Genomic DNA, 22,376 nt, shown 5'->3' with positions numbered 1-22,376 from the left:
GTCAGGGTCACGTGAAAGCAGCGGCGTGTTTTATTGTTTTTCCATGACAATCGCAAGGTTGTGTCCATTATGCCTGCTTTTTCAGGTGATATCATGCATGAGGGAAGCCTTCTCACATTAGTGTCAATGTTTATTTTGGACATGTTTGTGTTTCAAGCGTGGTGAATACGGTGTTCAGTTGAATGGGAATAGAATTATGCAAAATGCAAGTTTCAGAAATGATTTTAAATAGTAATTATTCTATTAAAATGTGAAATTCATTTAAATATATTTGTTTTCATTTTTATAAATTTTGTTTATCTTTTGACTATTATTTTTTAAATCATATATGTAGACAATGTATACAATTATAACATATATACACCTTAAATATATACATTTTGATTTGTTTTTCTACATTGTTTCCTTATTATTTAAGAATTAAAACGTAAAATTACACATAAAAAATTATATTCATGTTAAAAATTGATTTATTGCTGTTATTTAATATTACATTTTCTTCAAATCTTATTAGAAATTGCATAAAAATCTAAAAGGATGTAGACACATTTTCATATCTATGTAAAAAAATATTCATTTATACAGTATTTCTTTTATGTTGATCCTTAATTATATTATTGTTACGTTGTTGCATACACAAAATATCAAATCCTTAAAATATTTACATTAAAAAATGTGACATTTCACTTTTTAAAAATGTGTGTTCTTTATATTATTAAAGATTATCCCAAAATATAAAATATTTTACATAATATATATGTACATGTATAGACTTATTATTACATAATATACAGAGTCATAAATATATACTTAAAAACATTACCCCCAGTGCCTTATTTTACCTTTTTAGGCACTATTAAATTGTATTACATTACAGTAGTGTTTACATTGAAGTATTTTTATTAGAATGCAAGCACTCGCTTCTCCTTTTTAAATCTTATGATATAGATATTTATTATTAATAATCATTTCATTCCAAACTAAATGGGTGGGCAGGCGCTCCGGACACACAACTATACATATACAAACCATTAAAAAGTCAAATTTGCATAATATATCCCCTTTAAAACAGCCAATGCTTTCATAAAATACATGTTGTGCATTATATTTATTATCTTTACAGGCCACGCATGCTTTATGATGTACACACAACAAACAGTCATATTTATCTGTGAGTCTTTGTTGTCACTTCAGTGAATATGAGCGTGTGCATCTTTATCACAATGCCATGCAGTTTAAAACAGCCTCCTTTTATGCTTTTAATCCATCGCAGGATGCCATCAAAAGTTTCCGCTGAGGGCAGAATGACGCTAATTAACCTTCTGAATGATTCATTAATGTTACTAACCATTTGAATCATATTTATTTATATGTATATTACTGTTTATTAAGTAAACAGGGCTTAAAGCATCTTCCGCATGACAGTTAGCTGCTAGCGCTAGCTCCTGATGTCGAATGCTAACATGTTTTCATTTTAGGGACAACAATAAAATTACACACTGCGACGGCGATGACAATTAGCTGCAAACGATAGATGCTGACATCAACTCCCTTTCGTACATAATGCATGCAAACATTTAAACAGTGGATAGTGTTCTTTTGGTTTTACTACATGACAGAAAATACACTGCGACTACGACAATAGTTAGCTGCTAATGAAAGCTAATAGTTAGCTGCTAATGAAAGCTAGTTGAGATTAGCTAGCATTAGCAGCTAACTGTCGTCGTAGCCGCGTGTATATTTTTAGTTTTTTGCATGTCCCTTATAGGCAAAAAATAAAATAAAATAATAGCACACTGTTTATAGAAAGTAAATAACACAGCTAAACGTGATAATGGTGCGTTAAGTCTTTAGCAATGCTAATCAGCAACACCCGCTAACAAGACGGAAACAGTATTGAAAGTAACGTGTCGTTGGTTATTTTCTACTTTCCAGTGTTGTTGCTGTAACACGATGGGAAAACTTGTACTAGGTCAACAGTGGTGATATTATTATTTTGTTATATAACTGTGTCAAGGTTTCATTCTTTATTTATTGTGCTTTACTATGTGTCTGTGGCCTGCAGGCAAAAAAACCACACAAAAAACATCTGAAGTAGTATTGTGCGCATTATTGTGTACATCAAGTGGCCCTGACTGTTTTTTGTTGTTGTTTTTTTCCCCACCGTTCCATCAATAAGTGTGATATAATTTGTGATATAAAACACATGTGGACTGGTTGGGCCAATTCCAGGACCCGGAGCACCTTAATGAGCACCTATGATCACCTACAAGTGTAAAAAAAATGAAAAATGAAATACGCATGTATTTAAACATACATGCACACACCTCAAACTCACATAATCACAACCACCGTGTACATGAATACATATTTTATTACCTTTGCACTCTGAGAGTTTTGGTTTTGACTTTTGGGATCTGCACAGAAAAAAATGTTCTCAAAATTACATTATCCATTCATTTTCAACCCTTTCAATTTAGCTTTGCTAAAGGTGTTTAAATAGCCATTAGTCTCCCATGCAAAGTGTTTCTAATAGTGATATTATTTTCAAAGGTGTGTTGGTTGTCAAGCCGGCGATGACGTCATTGCAGGATCAGCGGAAAGCTTGCTGGGCAGCGAAGAGCCGCGTTCACTCCATCTGCTTCTTCTCCTTCTACACAGTAATAATAAGCTCCAAACATTATTCCTTATGATTTCATCGGCGTGTTAAATAACTCCTGGTCAGCTTTGAGAAATTTGGAACAACTTTTTTTTGGAAGCCGGGACGAAGGTAAGCCTTTTTTTTCTTTTATTCTCGCCAAAATGTATGTAATGCTCTTTTATTTTTGTTGCATACATTCTCATCAGATGGCTCCCTTTAGGATTTGACCGTCGCATAAATGTCTTAAAACAAAAAAAAAAAAAAAAAAAAAAAACGTGATCTTGCAAAAATGTCTACAAATATCATTATTTCTGCTCATATTCTCGCAGAAAGCACGACACCCCTGATGTGTGTTAAGACGTTTAATAGCGTAAACGTCTTTAAAAACATCTGTACATTTTTTCATAACGTGCCTCAACAGCCGATTAATATGAATATGAATATGAAAATTTCATTGGAGCTCAAATTGCCTTTACTGTTACATAATGTCTGCATAAAGTCGTTGAATATCGTAAAATTGTCTTTATAACTCATTACTTTTGCTTTTGTTCTACCCAAACTGTCACTAAATGCCTTTAAAGCCTTATTGCAGGAATGTGTGTAAAATCTTGTTTTTCGCCCCCCCCAAAAAAAAAAAATTGAAAAAAAAAATTAAGATGTCAAATAAGATGTGGCTATATCACAAAAAATGCCTTTATTTTCGATCAAATGACATTGGAGACCAATTTTCCCATTTTTAATGACACACAATGACCCGGTGATAATGCCCTTTAAACTCATTATTTTTGCTTTTTGACGATCCTTGTAGCTTAACTGTCACAAAACGTTATTTAAAATAATTATTTTGGCTTTAATTGATCGCGAATTTGCCATCCATTTTGATTATATTCACGTGTTATTTAGATTAATATCAAGTTTCGCCTATATTGTTATTCCAAACTGCTTTTAATTACGCCAAAAAAAAGACTCGGTCTTAAAGCTATCAGTTATCAGCAGCAAAGTAGGTTAGAGTTTTTTCTCTTCTTTTTTGTGTATGTTCGGTTAATATTCATTGCAAAATTACTCGTGGTGCTTTTATTGTGGTAAAAACAAAATGTATAAATGACATTGTGTGTGCTTTTATTGTGGTGAAAGGAAAAAAAAAAAAGAGGCAGTGATCAAGTGCGCATGTCCATGGAGACCGGCGTGGTTCACATCCAACGAGAGGGAGGGTCAGGGGACCGGTGTCCCTGGCACGGGGATGGGGAGGCGCCGTCGGCCGGTTGCACCTGGCCGACCCCCACCGCCTCCTCTTCGGCCTTGGACGCCCTCAACGGGACGTGGGAGGCCGAGGCCGACGACGCCGAGCCCATGTCGCCGATCATCCCGGTGATCGTGGCCGTGTACTCGCTGGTGTTTGTGGTGGGCCTGGTGGGCAACTGCCTGGTCATGTACGTCATCATCAGGTCAGTTGTTTGATGACTTTCTTTTGTCATTTGAACGGATGACCCCCAAAATTTAAAAAAAGGGATAAAAGTGTTCGTGCTTTCTTCAAAAGTTGGAGTGCTTTGGCTCACTTTTGAGTTACAAAAGAAAAGTTTGCGATTCAAAAGCAAGGTGAATGGATAGGGTGTCATTTATTTTTGGCCACTAGATGTCACTCGTGTAGCATCCTAAACGAGTTTGTTTGCTTGGTTGAGAAAACAATGACAATGACGTGTCTGGAAAGAAAGAAATGAAGAGCAAGAAAGATGAAAGGGTGAGTAGAAAAGAGTGAAGCACGCAAGAAAAAGGCAAGATAAAAAGAGAACAGAAAGACTGATGCTTGTGTCACCAGTGGGGTTTAAATCTGCGTCGTGTATTCAAGAATTCAAGGACGCACGCCAAGATTGCTTGCTGGGATTGTACTTTATTTTCTGCCACAGTACCTGACCAAGTTGGCACAAAACAAAGTCCTCCTGTAAAATGTGACCAATTAACACAACACACAACTTACACAAATGAAACAACACAGGGATGTATTCAAACACTCAATAAGCAAACAACACAAGTTTCTTCGGGCCGTAATGGCGCTTTTACCTCCGGAAAGGGGAGATTTAAAGCATCCAACTTTAAAAGGGAAGAGTCTCGTTAATAAATGGAGTAGGAGAAAACACAACAAACAAAGTTGCTGTGCCACCGTTTGGTGCTGGAGGCTGCATTAAGAGGATATCATGTCATGACACACATTTTGTGTCATTACAATACAAACATAATACGATCATGCAAAATATTTACAAGAGCTTTAATTGACCCTGTTACACTTGGATAGGAAAGAAAGAAGGCTGGGTAGAGAGAGGGGGAAAAAGGGATGGAAGGGTGGATTTTGAAAGGTATGTAAGAATGAGGGAAGTGTGAGAAGAACAAGGAGGAGGAGAAAAGCAAATAAAGACAAAAGCATGTAGGAAAGAATGGAATAAAGGAAGAAGGAAGAAAATGAGTGGGAAAAGATAGAGAATGTTGGATGGGAAGAAAGAAGGATGAAGGGTAGGCAGAGAGAAAGAATGGAGGATGAGTAGAAAGGGCAAAGATGGAAAGAAGGACAGATTAAAAGAAAAAGGGCTAGGGTTAGAAATAATACATTAAAGAAAGGAAAAGAAAGAAAAGAAGGATGAATGGTGAATAAAAAGAAGGGAGGATGACAAGAAGAAAGGAAAGAAAGTATTACAAAAGAAAAAGGGTGTGACGAAAAAGGAAAGATTGGTTGGCTAGAGAGAACAAATGATAGAAGGATGATGTTTAGGAACAAAGGCTGAAAAAAAGGTAAGGCTGGAAAAAGGGAAAAAAATAATACATTGAAAGAAGGATGAAGGCTAGATCAGGAGAAAGAACGAATGAAGGCATGTCAATGGTCAGATAAAAAGAAAGAAGAAAAAGAAGAGAGAAACAAAAGAGAAAGAAAAAAGGAAAGAATGACATGGATGAGAAGAAAGAAATGAAGAAGCATGGAGGGAAAGAAAGAAAAACAGGTATGAGGGGGGGAAGTGAAGAAAGATGGACAGCTGGGAAGAAATTAAAAGTAAAAAAGGAAGGATGTAAGAAAGAAGGCTGAGTAAAAACTAAAGAAACAAGATTGAAATGTGGATGGAAAGAAGGGAAGAAAGTTGTGAGAAAAAACTGAAAAGGAAGGATGGATGAGAAGAAAGGAAGAAAACTTTCGTCAAAAAAGAAAGATGGTTGGAAAGAAAAATAGAGCATTGCGGAGATTTGATAAATAATACAAACTGAGTGTTTTTCCAACAAACAGCCCACCACGCCCTTTGAAGCCAGCAGCTCCCTTTGAGCCTTTCATCTGCTGCCCCTCCCTTGAAGATACACATTCACGTCCCTGGTGAACGTCTCCCTCTTGTGGGTCGCCACGGCGTATTGTTTATTTACAAGTGCAGCCGGGACGAGGCCTCTCTTATGAGTACTAGCGCAGCGTGTGTTTATTTTGTGTGCGCGTCAGGTACACGAAGATGAAGACAGCCACCAACATCTACATCCTGAACCTGGCGGTGGCGGACGCGCTGGTGACCAGCACCATGCCCTTCCAGAGCACCGACTACCTGCTCAGCTCGTGGCCCTTCGGCGAGGTGGCATGCAAGGTGTTCATCTCCATCGACTACTACAACATGTTCACCAGCATCTTCACGCTCACCATGATGAGCGTGGACCGCTACGTGGCCGTGTGCCACCCCGTCAAGGCGCTGGACTTCCGCACGCCCGTCAAGGCCAAGGTCATCAACGTGCTAATCTGGGCGTCGTCGTCCGCCGCCGGCGTGCCCGCCATGATCCTGGGCAGCACCAAGACCAACAATGGTAGGTGGTCTGCAAAAGTTCCGAGATACACGCTTTTTCACGTTGTTGCTTTTCATGTTGTTGTTTTTTCTGACCACCAGGGACAACAGAATGTGCTCTCCAGTTCCCAGAGCCGTACAGCTACTGGGACACACTGATGAAGATCTGCGTGTTCATCTTCGCCTTCGTAGTTCCCGTCATCATCATCAGCGTGTGCTACACGCTGATGATCCTGCGCCTCAAGAACGTCCGCCTGCTGTCCGGCTCTCGCGAGAAGGACCGCAACCTGCGACGCATCGCCCGCCTAGTCCTGGTGGTGGTAGCCGTCTTTGTGGTGTGCTGGACTCCCATCCACATCTTTGTTCTGGTCAAGGCCCTGTCGCCCCACGTGCCCGAGACCACGCCCGTCATGGCCGCTTACTTCTTCTGCGTGGCGCTGGGCTATACCAACAGCAGCCTCAACCCCATCCTCTACGCGTTCCTGGACGAGAACTTCAAGAGGTGCTTCCGGGATTTCTGCTGCCCCGGCGCCAGGAGGGACTTCCACGGCGTGAGCCGGGTCAGGAGCACCCTGAGGGACCACTCGTGTCCCCCGGACAACCGCGGGGACCCCAGGCAGGCCAGACCCGTATGACTAGCCATGGACGCGTCCTCCGTGCCGGAACCGGAGGACTCCAACGACTTGTGCTTGACACAAGTCACCACCGCTGTCTGAACTTCACAGTGGGGGTCCGCAACCTATGAAGTCAATATGGGGGTCCACAAACTGTGATGTCCACCACCGTGGTCCACAAACCGTGATATCAACCATGGATGTCTGCCCTCATGTGTGAAGTCACCATTTTGGTCCGCTTGTGGCGTTGCCACAATGGTCCGCCAATTGTGGTGTCACCACGCTGGTCTGCAAGCTGCGATATGGTGGTCCACTTGTGATGACATCATGGTGGTAATGTCACCATGGTGGTCCGCAAGCTGTGATATCAACCATCGTGGTGATGTCACCATAGTGACGCACTAGTCTGCAATGGTGGTCCGCAACTTGGGATGTCACCATGGCGATCTGCTTGTGATGTCACAATAGTGGCGATGTCACCACGGTGATCCGCAAATTGTGATATCAACTATGTTGGTCCTCTTGTGATGTCACCGTGGTGGTCTGCTTGTGACATAGACGCACATTTCAAGTAGTGATTTTATCACACTTCGTCAATTAGTGGCCTCACTTCATCACCTGGTTCATCATCCAATTGAGCAAATTAAGACGCATAATGTGATGGCTGTAATTAGCTTTACTATGGCAACTGATAGCACCATGTGTCGCACTTGAAATCCTTCCTGCAACTCACCGCGTGCAGAGCAGACATGGCATCTGTAAAGCTGACATTTACAGTAGATTGTGGTATCAAGTATTTTTGTGTGTGTATGTAAATATAAAAAGCCTCCTCTCTATTAAATGTCTTGCCTGGTACACCATTTGAGGAAATACATTCTAATATATTTTTTCATTGTCGCTAGACAGAATTGGTGGCCCCAAGCCTGATTTAAAAAATTAAATAAAAATCTATGCGTTACTCACACCCGCTATGTAGTTGAGTTCTTCTGGGGGAAGAGGGTTGCAAAATAAAAAATAAAAAAAAGAACAGGGGAGTCTACAAGAATAGAATACAATTCCATCCATCCATCCATTTACTGAGCTGCTTATCCTCACTTGGGTCACGGGAGGGCTGGAGCCTATCCCAGCTATCTTCGGGCAGGAGGCGGGGCACACCCTGAACTGGTTGCCAGCCAATCGCAGGGCACATACAAACAAACAACCATTCGCACTCACATTCACACCTATGGTCAATTTAGAGTATTTCATTAACCTACCACGCATGTTTTTGGGATGTGGGAGGAAACCGGAGTGCCCGGAGAAAACCCACGCAGGCACGGGGAGAACAAGCAAACTCCACACAGGCGGGGCCAGTCATTGAACCCGCGGTCCTCAGAACTGTGAGGCAGATGCTCTAACCCGTCACCCACCGTGCCGCCTAGAATAGAATTATGATATGGTATTAGTGCAGATTATGATCAGACAAAAAATGAATGAGAAAAATGACACAATCAGATGGACACGTACTATGAAATGAATATAAAAACAGCACTGAGAGCATAATGAAACCTTTTTTATTCATACATATTTTGCAATGGAGCTACCGCTCTGTATGACTATTTCTGTCTGCGTGCCATGCTACTGAAAAAATATGACTCAACCATCGAACAAAGTGTTCACGGTTAACGTGTGGCGTGAATGTTATTTTTTGTAAATAAGGTTTTATTGTTGTTGTTTTGGTTTTTAGAATTCGGTAGGATTAAATGCTCTCGAGGGCCGTATGTGGCGTATAGATTGCCCACCCCTGGTTTACAAAGGCTGTGTCAGTTTTTGCTGCCCCTTGTGCAGGTTTTCGGCAAACTGTACTTAAATTGTTGGAGCCAGAAATTATTTGCATATGAATTCATTTCAAATTTGGAGGTTAAATTGGTGACGAGTCTGCATTAAAGCACCTGATGATTGCTCGAGTCTCTATGCACGGTAAATGAACTTCTAGGACCAGATCAATATATTTCTATTGGTTTGTAATGTAATACGAAAGCATTGATCCTTCATGTAGCGTTTCATAATGTGACGTATTACAAGATTAATTGTAATTGTGTATATTGACCTCATTGCTGTATCAATATGACTGTGCCATATTAGCAACAATAAATCTGCGCATTGTGACTGTTTTATCCATTTTATGGTCACCGAGTAGACTTGTAAACCTTTGTCTCCTTCGTCGTCAACAATCGAGCGCCGCTTCTATTCACCCAAGAGACAAGGATGCAGAGTTTCCATGGCGACGCCACTCTGTGAAAGCGCTTTTCCATACTTTTCCCCCGCGTCCCTGAATTTGCTAGGATGGGCTTCAGTTAATGATGATGATGATGACACTTGAAATTCCAAATATTGGAAAAAATCACAAGCAAAATCTCAGTGTAAATCCACACGTGGCTTTTACACAGAATGCAATGGAGGTGGGACTTGTATATATAATGATGAAAAATAAAAAAATTATTAATTCAAATGTAATACATTTTTTTATGATACATTAATTTTGTATATATATATATATATATTTATATATATTACATATACAATTCATATTAATAATACATTCCAAAAGATTCCCTTTGCAAAATCATAATTCTCCCTGCCTGTCATTTTTTTTATTTTTATTGTTTTAATTAATGTTGACAGTACAGTATTGTAATGGCCTACCTACAATAAGGGTGAGGATATATTTCTCCTCTACAAAATACGAAGTAACGTTGTACATGGGTAATTATTACACATTAATAAGATTAAAATATTTCTAGATTATGCACCGTAAGGGTTTTTGGAAGAGGCAAATGCACAAAAAGCCAAGAAAAGTGTTATTCGAGTTTTGCTCACAAAGCTCACAAAGCGAATGGGGACAGAAGGGGACAATAGGCTGCAATACGGAAAAATACCTAAAAGGCTCATTGGCTAGCTCTGCTCACGTCAACCAATCACAATCGGTCACCAGCGCCTCTCACTTCCGGGTGTCTTCAATGGAGAAATCCGTTCACGTTTGACGATATTGTGTACTTTAAGCGAAATTAACGCTTTATTTTTCTGTTAAAAAATGAACAGAATTTTCGGACGGGGTAAACCAAAAGCACCTCCTCCGAATCTTTCGGACTGTATCGGCAATGTGAGTAGTGCCTGGCAGCTTTGGACGCATTGTTGTTGTTTATTATGGTTTATGGCTCCCGTTAGTTAGCTAGTAGGTCACCAACTCCCCATGTTTGCTTCGTGCTAACTACTTGTACTTGTTTGTCGCGTTTAATTGTCATTTAAATATATCAACGGTGTTATTTATTTGCTGTGAGGGTTATTTAAACATGCTCTGACCACCCTGCTATAAAGACAATGTCTAATAATAATAATCAGTAGCTATAGGTGGGGAAGCCATTTCATCATGTCCTCCCAGGAGCCATACTAAGATTATGGAGGGGAAAATATGACGTTTGTCATTCTTACAAAGGGAATTTTTTTGTGTGCGTGTGTTTCAGGTGGACGCCAGGGCCGAGTCCATCGAGAAGAAGATCAGCAGGCTGGACGCGGAGCTCTTCAAGTATAAGGAGCAGATGAAGAAGATGAGGGACGGGCCCTCTAAGGTGGGAATGCCAAATAGCGGTCAATCAAAAATAAATATAGAAGACGTGGTCTTCACTTGTGTGTTTGTTTGGTTTTTTTTGGGGAAGAACATGGTGAAACAGAAGGCCATGCGAGTGCTGAAGCAAAAGAGGATGTGAGTATTCACACAAATACATCCTACAGTTAGAAACTTTTTAGGCACAATTTAAATGCCATCTGGCTTTGGGCTGAAGTTCGTTAGTATCCGAGAGATCGTAATACTTTAGTGAATCCTTTGGACATTGCTTCCAACTATTTTCTGTTCCTAATGCACATAACACGCTCCGTAAAGGCATGCTTGGATGGGTTTGGTGGAGAAGAACTTGACAGAACCGTGCCCTCAACCCTGTTTAAAAAAAAAAAGTTCAGGACAAACTATAGCAGAGATAGGTGAGGAAGAACCAAAAATCCCCACTGACACACCCCAGAATCTCAGTGTAAGTGAAATTGCATCAGTTCCGCGACGCAATTGCGTACACACGGGCAGAGTTAACCACTTAGCCCGTTTGTTACCTCCATTGCTCAGCAAAACAGCAGCACCGACCGAGCCACGTAATCAGCTCCCATTCCCAACGGTTATCATGGTACTTTTTGTTTGCTGTCTAATAGGTACGAGGGTCAGCGAGAGCAGCTGGCTCAGCAGTCTTTCAACATGGAGCAGGCCAACTACACCATCCAGACGCTCAAGGACACCAAGTCGACAGTACGATTGGCTGCATTCCGTGCATCTGCGCTGTGCCACCTTTCCTCTTCCTTACAAATGATGACATCACCTCTGTTCTTCTTTGGCCAGGTGGATGCCATGAAGATGGGTGCCAAGGAGATGAAAAAGGCCTACAAGGATGTCAAACTGGACCAGATTGATGTATGTCTCTCTGTCTGTCTGTCTAGCTATCGATCAAAAATCTATACTCATCGACAATAGACAAATGTATACAGTACATACAGGTTAGATTACAAGAGGAGGGCCGTGGGCTGTCCGCAGTCATGTCCATGTCACACTCTACACGTCAATATGAAGTAGTGAAGTCGACAAATCGTCTAGTCCGAACAACCCCTATCGTCAAACTATCCAGGCATCCAACATCCATATTTATCAATATCTATCTAGCCATCATTGTTTGTGTATCTTCCAGGACCTGCAGGACCAATTAGAAGACATGATGGAGGACGCCAGCGAGGTTCAGGAGGCTCTCAGTCGCAGCTACGGCACTCCTGATATTGACGAGGACGATTTGGAAGCAGGTATGCTCACCGATTGGCCAGTTTTCTGCGATTCTTGATCTTAATTCCAGGCAGTTTGACAGCGCCTTTTATTTTATATTGTTGAACATTTGAAATATAGAATTATATTTGACAAAAGAGGGCATATTTATTATATTATTTTCTTATTGCGTGTAAAGAAAAAAATAAGTATTCATATTTTTTCTGTGGAACTTGATCCAAGTTAATGCTGGCAAAATAAATGAATAAATAAATAAATACTGTAATGGAAAATAACAGTTTCAAAGCTTTTTTGGATTAGGAGAAATCCAGAAGGGATTAAAAAAAAATCAAAAATTCAGACTTGTTTTGAATACTGTAATGCCCTGCCTATTTTCGGTCCACCATTGGCAAATTCCCATTTTCACCTTTTTTTCCCTGCTTTCATTTGAAGCCCTACATGTCAGTATGTTTTTGTATGTTGTCAGAGTTGGACGCGCTGGGTGACGAGCTGCTGCTGGACGACGACAGCTCCTACCTGGACGAGGCCTCCGCCGCTCCCTCCATCCCCGAGGGCTTGCCCGGAGACAGCAAGACAAACAAGGTAGCGACACCACCGATTGTTGAGTATTCAGTTTTATTTTTTCCGAAAGATAAAGTTCAATCTTTCTTGTCTTTTCAGGACGGCGTCTTGGTGGACGAGTTTGGCCTCCCGCAGATTCCTGCCACTTAAATGCACGCGTCAGCTGCACTTTGACTGAAAACTTTGTTTTTTCTTTTCTTTCCATTTACTGTAGATTAACACAAATACATGCGATTGGTGACTACAGTGTAGTGAAGCGCTCCTCGTGTTTGGGTTGTACTGCGCTAGCCGTGTAGCCCTGTAACATACTCGTTTTTACTTCATTCAGAAACATCATTTCACCTCATGTTCGCCATTTTTAATGTATTAATTTCTCAATATTGCTTTTATGATTTGAGTGTGGAATTGAGAGCGTCTGCAGATTTAATGTTTGAATTAAATCTTGATTTATTGATTATTATAGATCACCTGTGTAATTTTTTTTTTCAGTTGTAGGAATTATTAAAATCCGACAAGCTTTTATTTGTTTCCTTAGAGCAAGGTTGGGCAAAGTTTGGCCCGGCGTTCACATGGGCCGCTCCGTTCTTTAATCTGGCCCACTGAGTATTTACACGAACAAGGGTCCTATCTTATTAGTTGCTTTCATTTAACAGTTTTTCCCCTAAATTGGGTTAGTTAAAATGCACTTTATTCACATATTTCATTAAATATTTGGGTAATTGATTTATTGAACATATAAAATAAAAACAATGTTGCATATACATTTAACATGTATTTTATTAAATAATTCATTGTTAATAAAATAGTAAACAATTTTGTATAAACATTTGACATGCATTTCTTTATTTTATTAAATAATTGGTTCATTACTTTATTGTGAATAAAATGAAAATGTACGTCACATAATTTTTTTTAAAATGGTTCATTATTTTTAAAATAACAAAATATTCGAGTAAAATAAACGTTTACTTTTTAAAAATATTTATTTAAATGTGTTTTTTTAACTAATATAATTTATTAAAATTAATGTTTACATTTATTACATAATTGGTATATAATTAAATATTGAATTAATTATAAATAAGATATAAAAAATGTAGGATTTTTTAAAATTAAAATAAATATACACGTTAATTCCCCATTTATTCATCTGGTTAAATAATTATTTAATGTATTGTACATAATCAGATAAAAATATTAGTAAAATAAACCATTTCAGATTTAACATTAATTAAATAATTGGTTAATTAGACATAATTATAAATAATGGAATATAAATATTGTAATACATTCTTTTATTATTAAACAACTTTACATATACATTTAATGTGTATTTATTTGATAAAATAATTGGTTAATCTATTGTAAATTGCAATATCCACCCATCTTCTGCCGGTGATCAGGGGCCGGCTCGCGGGGGCAGCAGCTTAAGCTGGGAAGTCCATAACTTCCCTTTCCCCAGCCACTTCGTCCAACTCTTCCGGGGGGGCATCCCGATGCATTACCAACCAACATACTGTTTAACATTATTTTATGAAATAATTTCTTTATTATTTGTAATTATTAAATAATATAAAATATTGGCCCTTGAACAGAAAGTTCGGCCACTTCTGCCTTTAAGCAAACACTGTATTTACAGTTTTAAGTTATTTGCCAAAATGCGACTCTGGTGGGACTCGAACCCACAACCTTTGAATCACTTCCTATGTGCTTAGCTAGAAGTCCAATGCGCTATCCATTGCGCCACAGAGCCAACTGGCGTGGTCCAAATTCATATTTAACCAATTATAGATCAGCCCCTACGTAACCCAAACTAGTTTGTTGCTGGGATATGGTATTCTCGCGACATTCATCTGACATTAGCTGTGGTGATCTATTCTATTTAAATTTAATTGGATCAATTGATTTATCATGTTATTGTTTATGTTATTATTATAGTCCATTATTTATGACAGTTTATTTTAAGAATCGTTTAACTAAAATCACTTTTCCATCAATGAGGAAAAAAAACGAACTGCTTCTGGTGGTCTGACCCGGAAGTAGGTAGCTTGCTATTAGCTGTTAGCTTTGGTATTCATGCCGCGATTAATTTAAACGACAAAATTTAAACATGTCATCACAAGCAATCAGCGTGACAGTCGCTTACGGTAATATTATACCATTCCAACTATTAGAAGGTATTCGATAGAAATAATTATACTTAATATAGGGGGTTTATTAACAGTCGGTGAAAATGGCTAGCTAGCGTGTTCGCTGTCTAGCCAATCCCAAAAAGGGACATAATAGGAATTTGCTCCATGTTTTATCTCAATGGCCACTATCCTCAAGTGGGTCGTGTTGTTGTTCCGTGCAGTGAATGTGCAGCGCGTGCATTTCATTTTGAACTCATTGTTAGAGAATTTCATGCTGCAGTTGTAGTTGTCATTTGATTCTGCTATGCATGTCCATCATGCAAAGTCTTTTAAATCAAAACCGCGGGTGACTAGTGGTTAGCAGTGCACGCCAGCCTCCTAGTTCTGAGCTACTGGTTAATAATATTGTTTTCGAATATTTTTTATTCTTCTTCAATATTTGTGAATTTTATACATACAATTTCTGCACTATTTTTCCAATATTTCTGAATTGTATTCATACAATTTGTTCATTATTTTTCTAACATTTCTGTTTTTATTGTTACCCCCTAAACTTTTTTGCATTCTTTTCTCATATGTATTTCTAATCAAACATGTTCGTGTATTATTTTCAGGTTGTATTTAGCATTTGTAACATTTTTGTTGTTTTAACCTTACATTTTGTTTAGTTTTTTGGACTATTTGTATATTTCTTTCCCGTATTGTTGTATTGTTTTCTGTTTTTCATCTATCTATTTTGTCTATTATTCTGGTTTTTTTTCTATTGTCCCAATATTTACGCATTATTCATATGTATATATTTTTTCCAAAAATATGTTTATTTTCAGAATTTTGGGGTATTTTTATCGTATTTTCCACGTCTTGTATTTTTTAGTATTTTCCACCTCATGTTTTCATATTTGTTTTCTATTTTTGTATTTGCTAATTTAATATTTTTGCATATTATCTAATATTTTTATTTTAATCTTTTATTTTTAAACGTAATGTTTTTGTGGATTTTTTTTATGTTGTCTTATTAATAATTCTTCCTAATATTTACACTTTTCCTAAAATATTTTGTTTTTCAAAAATAAAAAATCATGTTTTTTTTAAACGTTATATTTTTGTTTTCCTCGAACATTTTTTCCCCAAAATATTTTCATAGTTTTCCATTTATTGATTTTTTTTATTGTTAGGATTAATAGTTTTGTATTTTGACAGCAAGGCTCACTAGGAGTTAGCACGTCTACCTTTAGAGTTCTGAGGTTGTGCATTTGAAATCTTGGTTTTAGCCATTGTGTGTGGAGTGCCCTGCATTTGGCTGTTAACCAGTCCATAACCGTCTCCCCCCCCCCCCCCCCCCCCCAAGTCAGATGGGATATGTTAGTGCTTACCCCCGTAATGAGGGTAAGCACTATAGAAAATAGATGCATGGATAGTCACCTATTATTTTTACTGACTCCCCACTCCAGGTTCTACGAAACACAGCATCACGGTCACCAGTCAGGAGGATGGCAAGAGTCCGACTGTCAAAGACTTGTCAGAGAGTCTCACTCAGGTCACCGGAGTACCTTCGGCCTCGCAGAAGCTCATCTTCAAGGGTAAGAGTCGCGTTCAGACGTCTGTCTGTACTTATCGGTTTCCCTCATTGGAGAATTGTGGCGATGTTCCAGGGAAGTCGCTGAAGGACATGGAGCAGACGCTGTCCAGCTACGGGATTAAAGACGGATGCAAACTCATGATGATTGGAAAGAGGGTGAGGCCTTTAAATTTTTGCGGATGTGCGCGTATACATAATGGTGTACCATGGTGTATTAATGCCAACAGAACAGTCCCGAGGAGGAAGCCGAGCTGAAGAAGCTGAAAGATATTGAAAAATCAGTGGAGCAGACAGCTAAAAAGCTGGAGAAGGTCGACGGGGAGTTGACTGGACTCAAGAATGTACGTTAATCGGCGCTTTCTTGTTTTGTTCTGTCAAAATCAGTGTGATAGTATGAGTATTAGCAAAGTGTATTTTTTGGGGGGAAAAAGCCAACTATTTTCCAGAAAAATGCATATTTCTGAGGGGGGGGAAATGTATTTTTGAGAGAGAGATTTTTTCTCCCAAAAAAATAAAATAAAAATAAAGGTGATGTTGTAAAATTACAACTTTAATCTCCATCTGTACTTTTTTGTCTTTACAGTTTGGGCCCAAAATTTTCCTCATATGAAAGACTTTTAAACTTTTTTTTTTGTCAGGGTTTCCTGGCCAAAGATCTTCAGGCTGACGCGCTGGGAAAACTGGACCACAGAGTGAAAGTCGCGGCCGAACAGTTCATGAAGATCCTGGAGCAGATCGATGCTCTGGTATGTCCAAAGTTTGTGGATCATTTAAGACTTAATAAAAGAAGCTAAAGTGCAATGTGTCGCTTTCAAAGCACAACTGGCGTAAGTGACATAACTCCACGTCTACGGTGAAGTAAACGTTAGTTAATTGAATGTAACCAGCCCCCGCTAGATAGAACAAATTGTAATCCCTCAACAGGTGATTAGGATAGATTGAGGGTAGACACAGCCGCTGGTGCCCTTTCAAGGACTTTATTGAACAAACTGTAAGAAAATACAGTAAACACAAGCCCATTCTTAGCCGAGCTGCTGATGGTCTCAACTGATGCCGTCACTCAACATCAGAGTGGCTAACGTTTAGCCAGTTAACAGCCAGCCAACTCTATATTCTCATTCCCCGTCTTTCATGTCACTCAACAGTCAACAGCCCAGGCCCGCCTTTTAAAGGCACGCACACGTTCAACGTCACAGATAATGCTGTGTACAACTTGAGGACGACGACCCCAAGTGGACAGAAATAATACCTGCATCTCACATGCATATATTTGTTATTACTGTATATGCATGAAGCTTTAAAATATATATAAATAATATAATAAATATGTTGTTCGCTACTTCGCGGATGATAAACAAGGGATTACTGTGCCAACGAAATAACAAAATCGGTTTTGCGCGACCTCATAGAGCCAATCTTTTTTTGTGAAAATATGTGTCCAATTCTTTGTTGCCCTCAGAGCGTCCCAGAGAACTTCAACGACTGTCGCATAAAGAAAAGCGGCCTCGTGAAGACTGTCCAGGTGAGTGCTCGCCTCCATCTCCTTCACTAGCCAACAAACCTCCACAAAAAAACTACTCGTGTTGCTCACAAGATGTCCTCACGTCAGGACTTCCTGGCCCAGTGTGACAAGATGGAGGCTTGCATATCAGACCACCTGACAAAGATCCAGTCTAAAAATCTAGCCCTGGCGGATTGAAGACATCGTAATACTGTCGTTATTGCTCTGTGAGCAACTACTGTGCTGTGTACAGAGAGCACATCTGTTGTCTGTATTTATTGTTAGCGTGCTCGGTCCTTTAGCCCTCAATGCTTGTAGATTATGTCAACATGACTTTTCATCATGGTGTCATCCCAGCTTTAAGATTTACGTCAGATTGCCATGACAGTGATACTCAGTGGACAACTGAGTGTGTTTAATTAAAAGATTTAAGTGCTCAGAAGCGGTAGTTAGCTTATTTTTACAATATGGCAGTCAAAATGTTGAAACATCACCTGTAACTTTAATTATAATTTTTAATATGGCGATAGTTTAAGCCTGCTTCAAAAACAAAACAAAGAAATTAAGTAGTTTTTCTTTATTTTAGCGTCATACAATGTTTGACTTATATTTACATTTATTTTTTACACGGGTAAAATACTATTTAAAAATCAGCGACTGTAGATTTAATACTTTTAAAGGGTGGCAGTTTGCACCTGGGACAAACTAATTCAGTAGTTTTACTTTATTTTACTTTTATATTACAGTGATTAACTTCAAATGCAATTTTTGAGGTGAATTTTGTAAAATGTGTTTATTAAAACAAGCAATTAGAAGCCGATATTGGGAAAAAAAAAAGTTTATTTAAAAAAAGTATTTGACAGGTCTGTTTTTTTCATCGCAAAACTAGACAACTCCAAGAAAATACTTTTCTTCAAAAACAGACTAGTAGAACATTTTCAAATAACGATAAAATAACAATGAAATAGTAATTAGTAGTTTTACTTTTTTAGTTATCCAGTGAACCCCCGCTATTCACAGGGAATCGGGACTAAGTTCTGTCATGAATAGCGAAAATCAGCAAAGAATTGATGCCCTCGCCCCTGGGTTTGCTATTGCTTATAGATGCCACAAGATGGCGGCAAAGCACGATGGTCGAAATGAAGCTCCTTGTCGCTCTTCAATATAGTTCCTTGGCTCCAAGCTGCCACAAGATGGCAGCAAAAGCAATATTTGTATTGCTTTAGCCTGAGTACAAAAAGTAAGATAACTTTAGTGTCATTGTACAGGTACAATGTAATTTTGGCAGAGGAAGCCTGCAGATGGCTAAAAAAAGCAAAACGCACAAAATACGGAATATGTACAAGATCTATAAATGCTGACCTGCGAATATGCAAGGTTAACTTGTTTTTACACTTGCATGGCAGTTAGTTTTATGTAAAACGAAATTAATACATGGTTTGTAATGGTGATTAACTTGTTTTTTTTACACTGGCAGTTATAAAAAAAAAATTGACTAGCTTCAATTAAGCTTTGGAAATGGTGACAGCTTGAGCCCGGGACAGTAACGAATGAATTCAGTAATTCTATTTTACAGTGGTTAACTTATTTTTGCCATTGTCAAAATGTGACCTAAAACATGGCACGTGTAGTTTAAATAAAGGTTTTACAATGACAACAGTTTGAGCCTGGAACTATGTAATTTGTTAGTTTGACTTTATTTTAGTTATATGATATGGTGAAGTAAATAATTGCTCAGATATACTTTTTTAAATACTTGTATGACAGTCAAAATGTGACTTAAAATGTCACCTTTGGACTGTGGATTTCAAGGCAGTTTTGAGCCTGGAACCAAATCAAATTCAGCAGTTTTGCTTTCAGTTGTGGCAATATTCCACCTCTGTGGAGTTGTGTGTTAAAGTCAAAAGGTGGCTACTTGCCGATTGTATCAAGAAGTGCTCAATAACTAATAACAATAATCAGTCACAGTAACAGTTTTTATTCATGTAGTACATACATATGTTGAGGTTTATACAGATTCTTAGTGATGTGCAAATGAGCAAGAAGCAGCTACATGACAACCTTGCAGTGGGCTATACAAAACACACGACAACGGAAATATACACAGGAAAAACTCCTCCAGCGGTCGGTTGGTTGCTTGCTAGCTAATCGTCTTTGTCCTTGGCGCCGTGCTTGAGAATGCGTGTGAACGCCACGTAGTTGAAGTTGCCCTTCTTGTCGATGGGCGCCTCCCGGAAGAGCTCGTCCACCTCCTCGTCCGTGAACCTATCGCCCATGGTGGTCAGCAGCTCGCGCAGCTGCTCCTCCTGGATCAGACCTACGGGAGTCACAAGGGACCACGTCAGCCTTGTAAATGTAACTGACTACATGTGTTACTAAGGACCTTCACATAGCTGTACTTTCCTTGGTTATTTTCTGGCAACTTTTACTCCACTAAGTCTCTTCAACAAAATGTTTACTTTTCCTCAATATATTTTCCCTAACCATCTCAAATACTCGTTACTGAAAAATCTACTTCAAAAAAATTGTTTGTTGACGACATGCTGGAACGGCAAAACACAAAGCGGGAGAAAGTCCTGCCTGCCCAGAGCGAGGCACCCAATTTATCCTGATGTTTTACTGCTCCCATGATGTCAATAAAAGGCTACAAAATGAAGTGTGGCTTTCCTTTCCTACATGTAAGGGCATTGGTAAGTGAGTATGTATTGTAAAAAACAATCGCTGAAAAATCGGCGATATAGCCGAGGCACAAACGATGACTGTACAACAGTTTTAAAGCCTATTGCAAAATAACTGATGAATTCTCCTTTAATTTGCTTGTGTTAAACACTTAATTTTACACCGCTTTGTGCGTGTCAAAGCGCAATAACCGAGCTGCATCATACCACTTTTTTGGGCAATCCTCTCTATTGTGCGTACAGTACCTAAATGGCAAAACTCGAGTCGCGTGGCTTCGAACTCACTCACCGGTGCCCTCCTCGTCAAAGCAGGCGAAGGCATTGCGGATGACGTCCTCGGGGTCGGTGCCGTTCAGCTTCTCCCCGAACATGGTGAGGAACATGGTGAAGTTGATGGGACCCGGGGCTTCGTTCATCATGGCCTCCAGGTAGTCGTCGGTGGGGTTTTTACCTCAGGAAAAACAAGAAGAGCGTGTAAACGAGTCGTAAGATCCTGATGTTGTTGTTGTTGTGTTTAGTGTCTACCTAGAGAGGCCAACATGTCGTGCAGGTCCTCCTTGTCGATGAAGCCGTCCCTGTTTTGATCAATCATGTTGAAGGCCTCTTTGAACTCCTGGATCTGGGACTGGTCGAACATGGCGAACACGTTGGAGGTGGCGCGCTGAGGACGCTTCTTGGTGTTCTTTCCCTTGGCCCTTTTGCTCGACATGTTGGCGACTCAAGTCCCCTCCTCCTCTTCCCCCTGGAACGCACAAATACATCATGTACTGTACAGGTACATAACACATTGACAATAACAACAACAACAAAAGGAATTTATCCAACTTCTCACTCATGCACGCTACGATTCTTTGCTGGTACGGACTGTTCCATCACTGATCTGCTTTAAGCTGTTACAAAGTGAGAAGACTTGAGAGATAGTAACCACGACCGCTGGGTGGTTCATCATGCGACAAATAATCTAGGTGCGTTTAGCTACGATGGCCTATTTAAAGCATCGATGGAGCTAACAAAGCGCTAGGACAAACGCGCATGATTATGATTTAGGTTAAACGTGTAATTTTTGCATATAAAGCTAGGCACCTTGTAATATTGACGTATTGTTATTAGTCACGCAGAGACGTCTTCAGAGAATCCTGCGGCAAGAGGATCAGGAGGGCGGGACTAGTGGTATTTTACTTCCTGTTTACCAAACGGACCAATCAGAAACGGGACAACTGTTTTACTTCTTCTTTACAACTAGTAAGTAATTTCTTCAAATGAAACAGAGCTAAGAGTCGTATTTCTGCAAATATATCTAATACGCGTCCTAAAGTAACAGTCAGTATGGATTGTTCCATGTTGCCCAATTATTTCTTTGCGATGTAGAAACACAACTATAAAACACAACTCTTAAATAAAAAATAAAAAAAATATATATATTATTTGAACAAAATAATTGGTAACTATGAAACGACAGCTACTACTTTTACTGAAAAACAAAACAATATATTTCCAAAATTAGTCCATCAGTCTGGCATGTTCCTTGCAGCTAACACTCGTTGCATGGTGGTTTTAGTTAGACAAATTTTATTTTAATCTAATCAAATATAATCATACGGCATTATTAAGTAACTTTAAGATATATTTATTTAAGAAAAATCTGATGATGTGTCCAAAAATGAAATGTTTGTCTTTCTTTTCTTGACATGTTCTACTTTTAACACTCCAATGCAGTTGGTGGCGTTGTTGCACATTGAAGCTGGCCTTGAAAACTTCCTATATGAGAACGAAGAAGAAATAGTCCCTGCACTCACATCTTGCACTTTATAGGCCGCACTTTCGCCACTAGACGGCGGTGTTACCAGCGATAACATAACATAGCATATGAGTAAACTTCTCTTGAGTGTGATTAACAAAGTATTCTTAAATAAATCAAACATAATAAATAGTATTTGTCACAACCAGCTTCAAAGGCGACCTAAGCACGAATGGAAAAAAATGCAGTAACTCGAGTCGTCTCCGTAGTTCCGAATCACACT

The 22,376-nt window shown here is 39.1% G+C and overlaps 4 protein-coding genes and 1 non-coding gene across 6 annotated transcripts; 3 read left to right on the top strand and 2 right to left on the bottom strand.

The window, feature by feature from the left end:
- The first annotated feature begins 1,238 nt into the window (after positions 1-1,238).
- oprk1 (opioid receptor, kappa 1) lies at positions 1,239-8,016 on the top strand. The gene is made up of 4 exons (XM_061796731.1): positions 1,239-2,660; positions 3,776-4,086; positions 6,108-6,460; positions 6,541-8,016. The coding sequence occupies exons 1-4, from the start codon at positions 2,517-2,519 to the stop codon at positions 7,071-7,073; spliced, it is 1,341 nt and encodes a 446-aa protein (XP_061652715.1). The 5' UTR covers positions 1,239-2,516; the 3' UTR covers positions 7,074-8,016.
- A 2,002-nt stretch (positions 8,017-10,018) lies between these two features.
- On the top strand, positions 10,019-12,927 carry chmp5a (charged multivesicular body protein 5a). The gene is made up of 8 exons (XM_061797143.1): positions 10,019-10,194; positions 10,556-10,660; positions 10,748-10,794; positions 11,289-11,382; positions 11,473-11,544; positions 11,816-11,924; positions 12,371-12,486; positions 12,565-12,927. The coding sequence occupies exons 1-8, from the start codon at positions 10,126-10,128 to the stop codon at positions 12,613-12,615; spliced, it is 663 nt and encodes a 220-aa protein (XP_061653127.1). The 5' UTR covers positions 10,019-10,125; the 3' UTR covers positions 12,616-12,927.
- A 1,199-nt stretch (positions 12,928-14,126) lies between these two features.
- Positions 14,127-14,218, bottom strand: trnar-ucu (transfer RNA arginine (anticodon UCU)). The gene is given in 2 exon segments: positions 14,127-14,162; positions 14,182-14,218. It is a non-coding gene; the product is annotated as a tRNA-Arg (tRNA).
- Positions 14,219-14,463: 245 nt separating this feature from the next.
- On the top strand, positions 14,464-19,336 carry bag1 (BCL2 associated athanogene 1). The gene is made up of 7 exons (XM_061797944.1): positions 14,464-14,612; positions 16,049-16,177; positions 16,250-16,332; positions 16,404-16,517; positions 16,815-16,922; positions 17,636-17,698; positions 17,786-19,336. The coding sequence occupies exons 1-7, from the start codon at positions 14,576-14,578 to the stop codon at positions 17,873-17,875; spliced, it is 624 nt and encodes a 207-aa protein (XP_061653928.1). The 5' UTR covers positions 14,464-14,575; the 3' UTR covers positions 17,876-19,336.
- A 303-nt stretch (positions 19,337-19,639) lies between these two features.
- On the bottom strand, positions 19,640-21,582 carry myl12.2 (myosin, light chain 12, genome duplicate 2). 2 transcript variants are annotated; one of them, XM_061797945.1, is made up of 4 exons: positions 21,439-21,582; positions 20,881-21,097; positions 20,645-20,806; positions 19,640-19,994 (listed from the first exon to the last, which is right to left on the bottom strand). In XM_061797945.1, exons 2-4 carry the CDS (start codon positions 21,062-21,064, stop codon positions 19,822-19,824), a joined length of 519 nt encoding a protein of 172 aa, XP_061653929.1. In that variant the 5' UTR covers positions 21,065-21,097; positions 21,439-21,582; the 3' UTR covers positions 19,640-19,821. The 2 variants fall into 2 exon arrangements, with proteins under 2 accessions (XP_061653929.1, XP_061653930.1); XM_061797946.1 differs by lacking the exon at positions 21,439-21,582 and adding an exon at positions 21,188-21,210.
- Positions 21,583-22,376: the final 794 nt, after the last annotated feature.

Source organism: Phyllopteryx taeniolatus, chromosome 14 (genome assembly GCF_024500385.1).
Source record: "Phyllopteryx taeniolatus isolate TA_2022b chromosome 14, UOR_Ptae_1.2, whole genome shotgun sequence".
In the NCBI taxonomy this organism is placed as follows: Eukaryota; Metazoa; Chordata; class Actinopteri; order Syngnathiformes; family Syngnathidae; genus Phyllopteryx; species Phyllopteryx taeniolatus.
The sequence above is the reverse complement of the archived record's forward strand: the minus strand, read 5'-3'. Positions and strand labels throughout refer to the sequence as shown.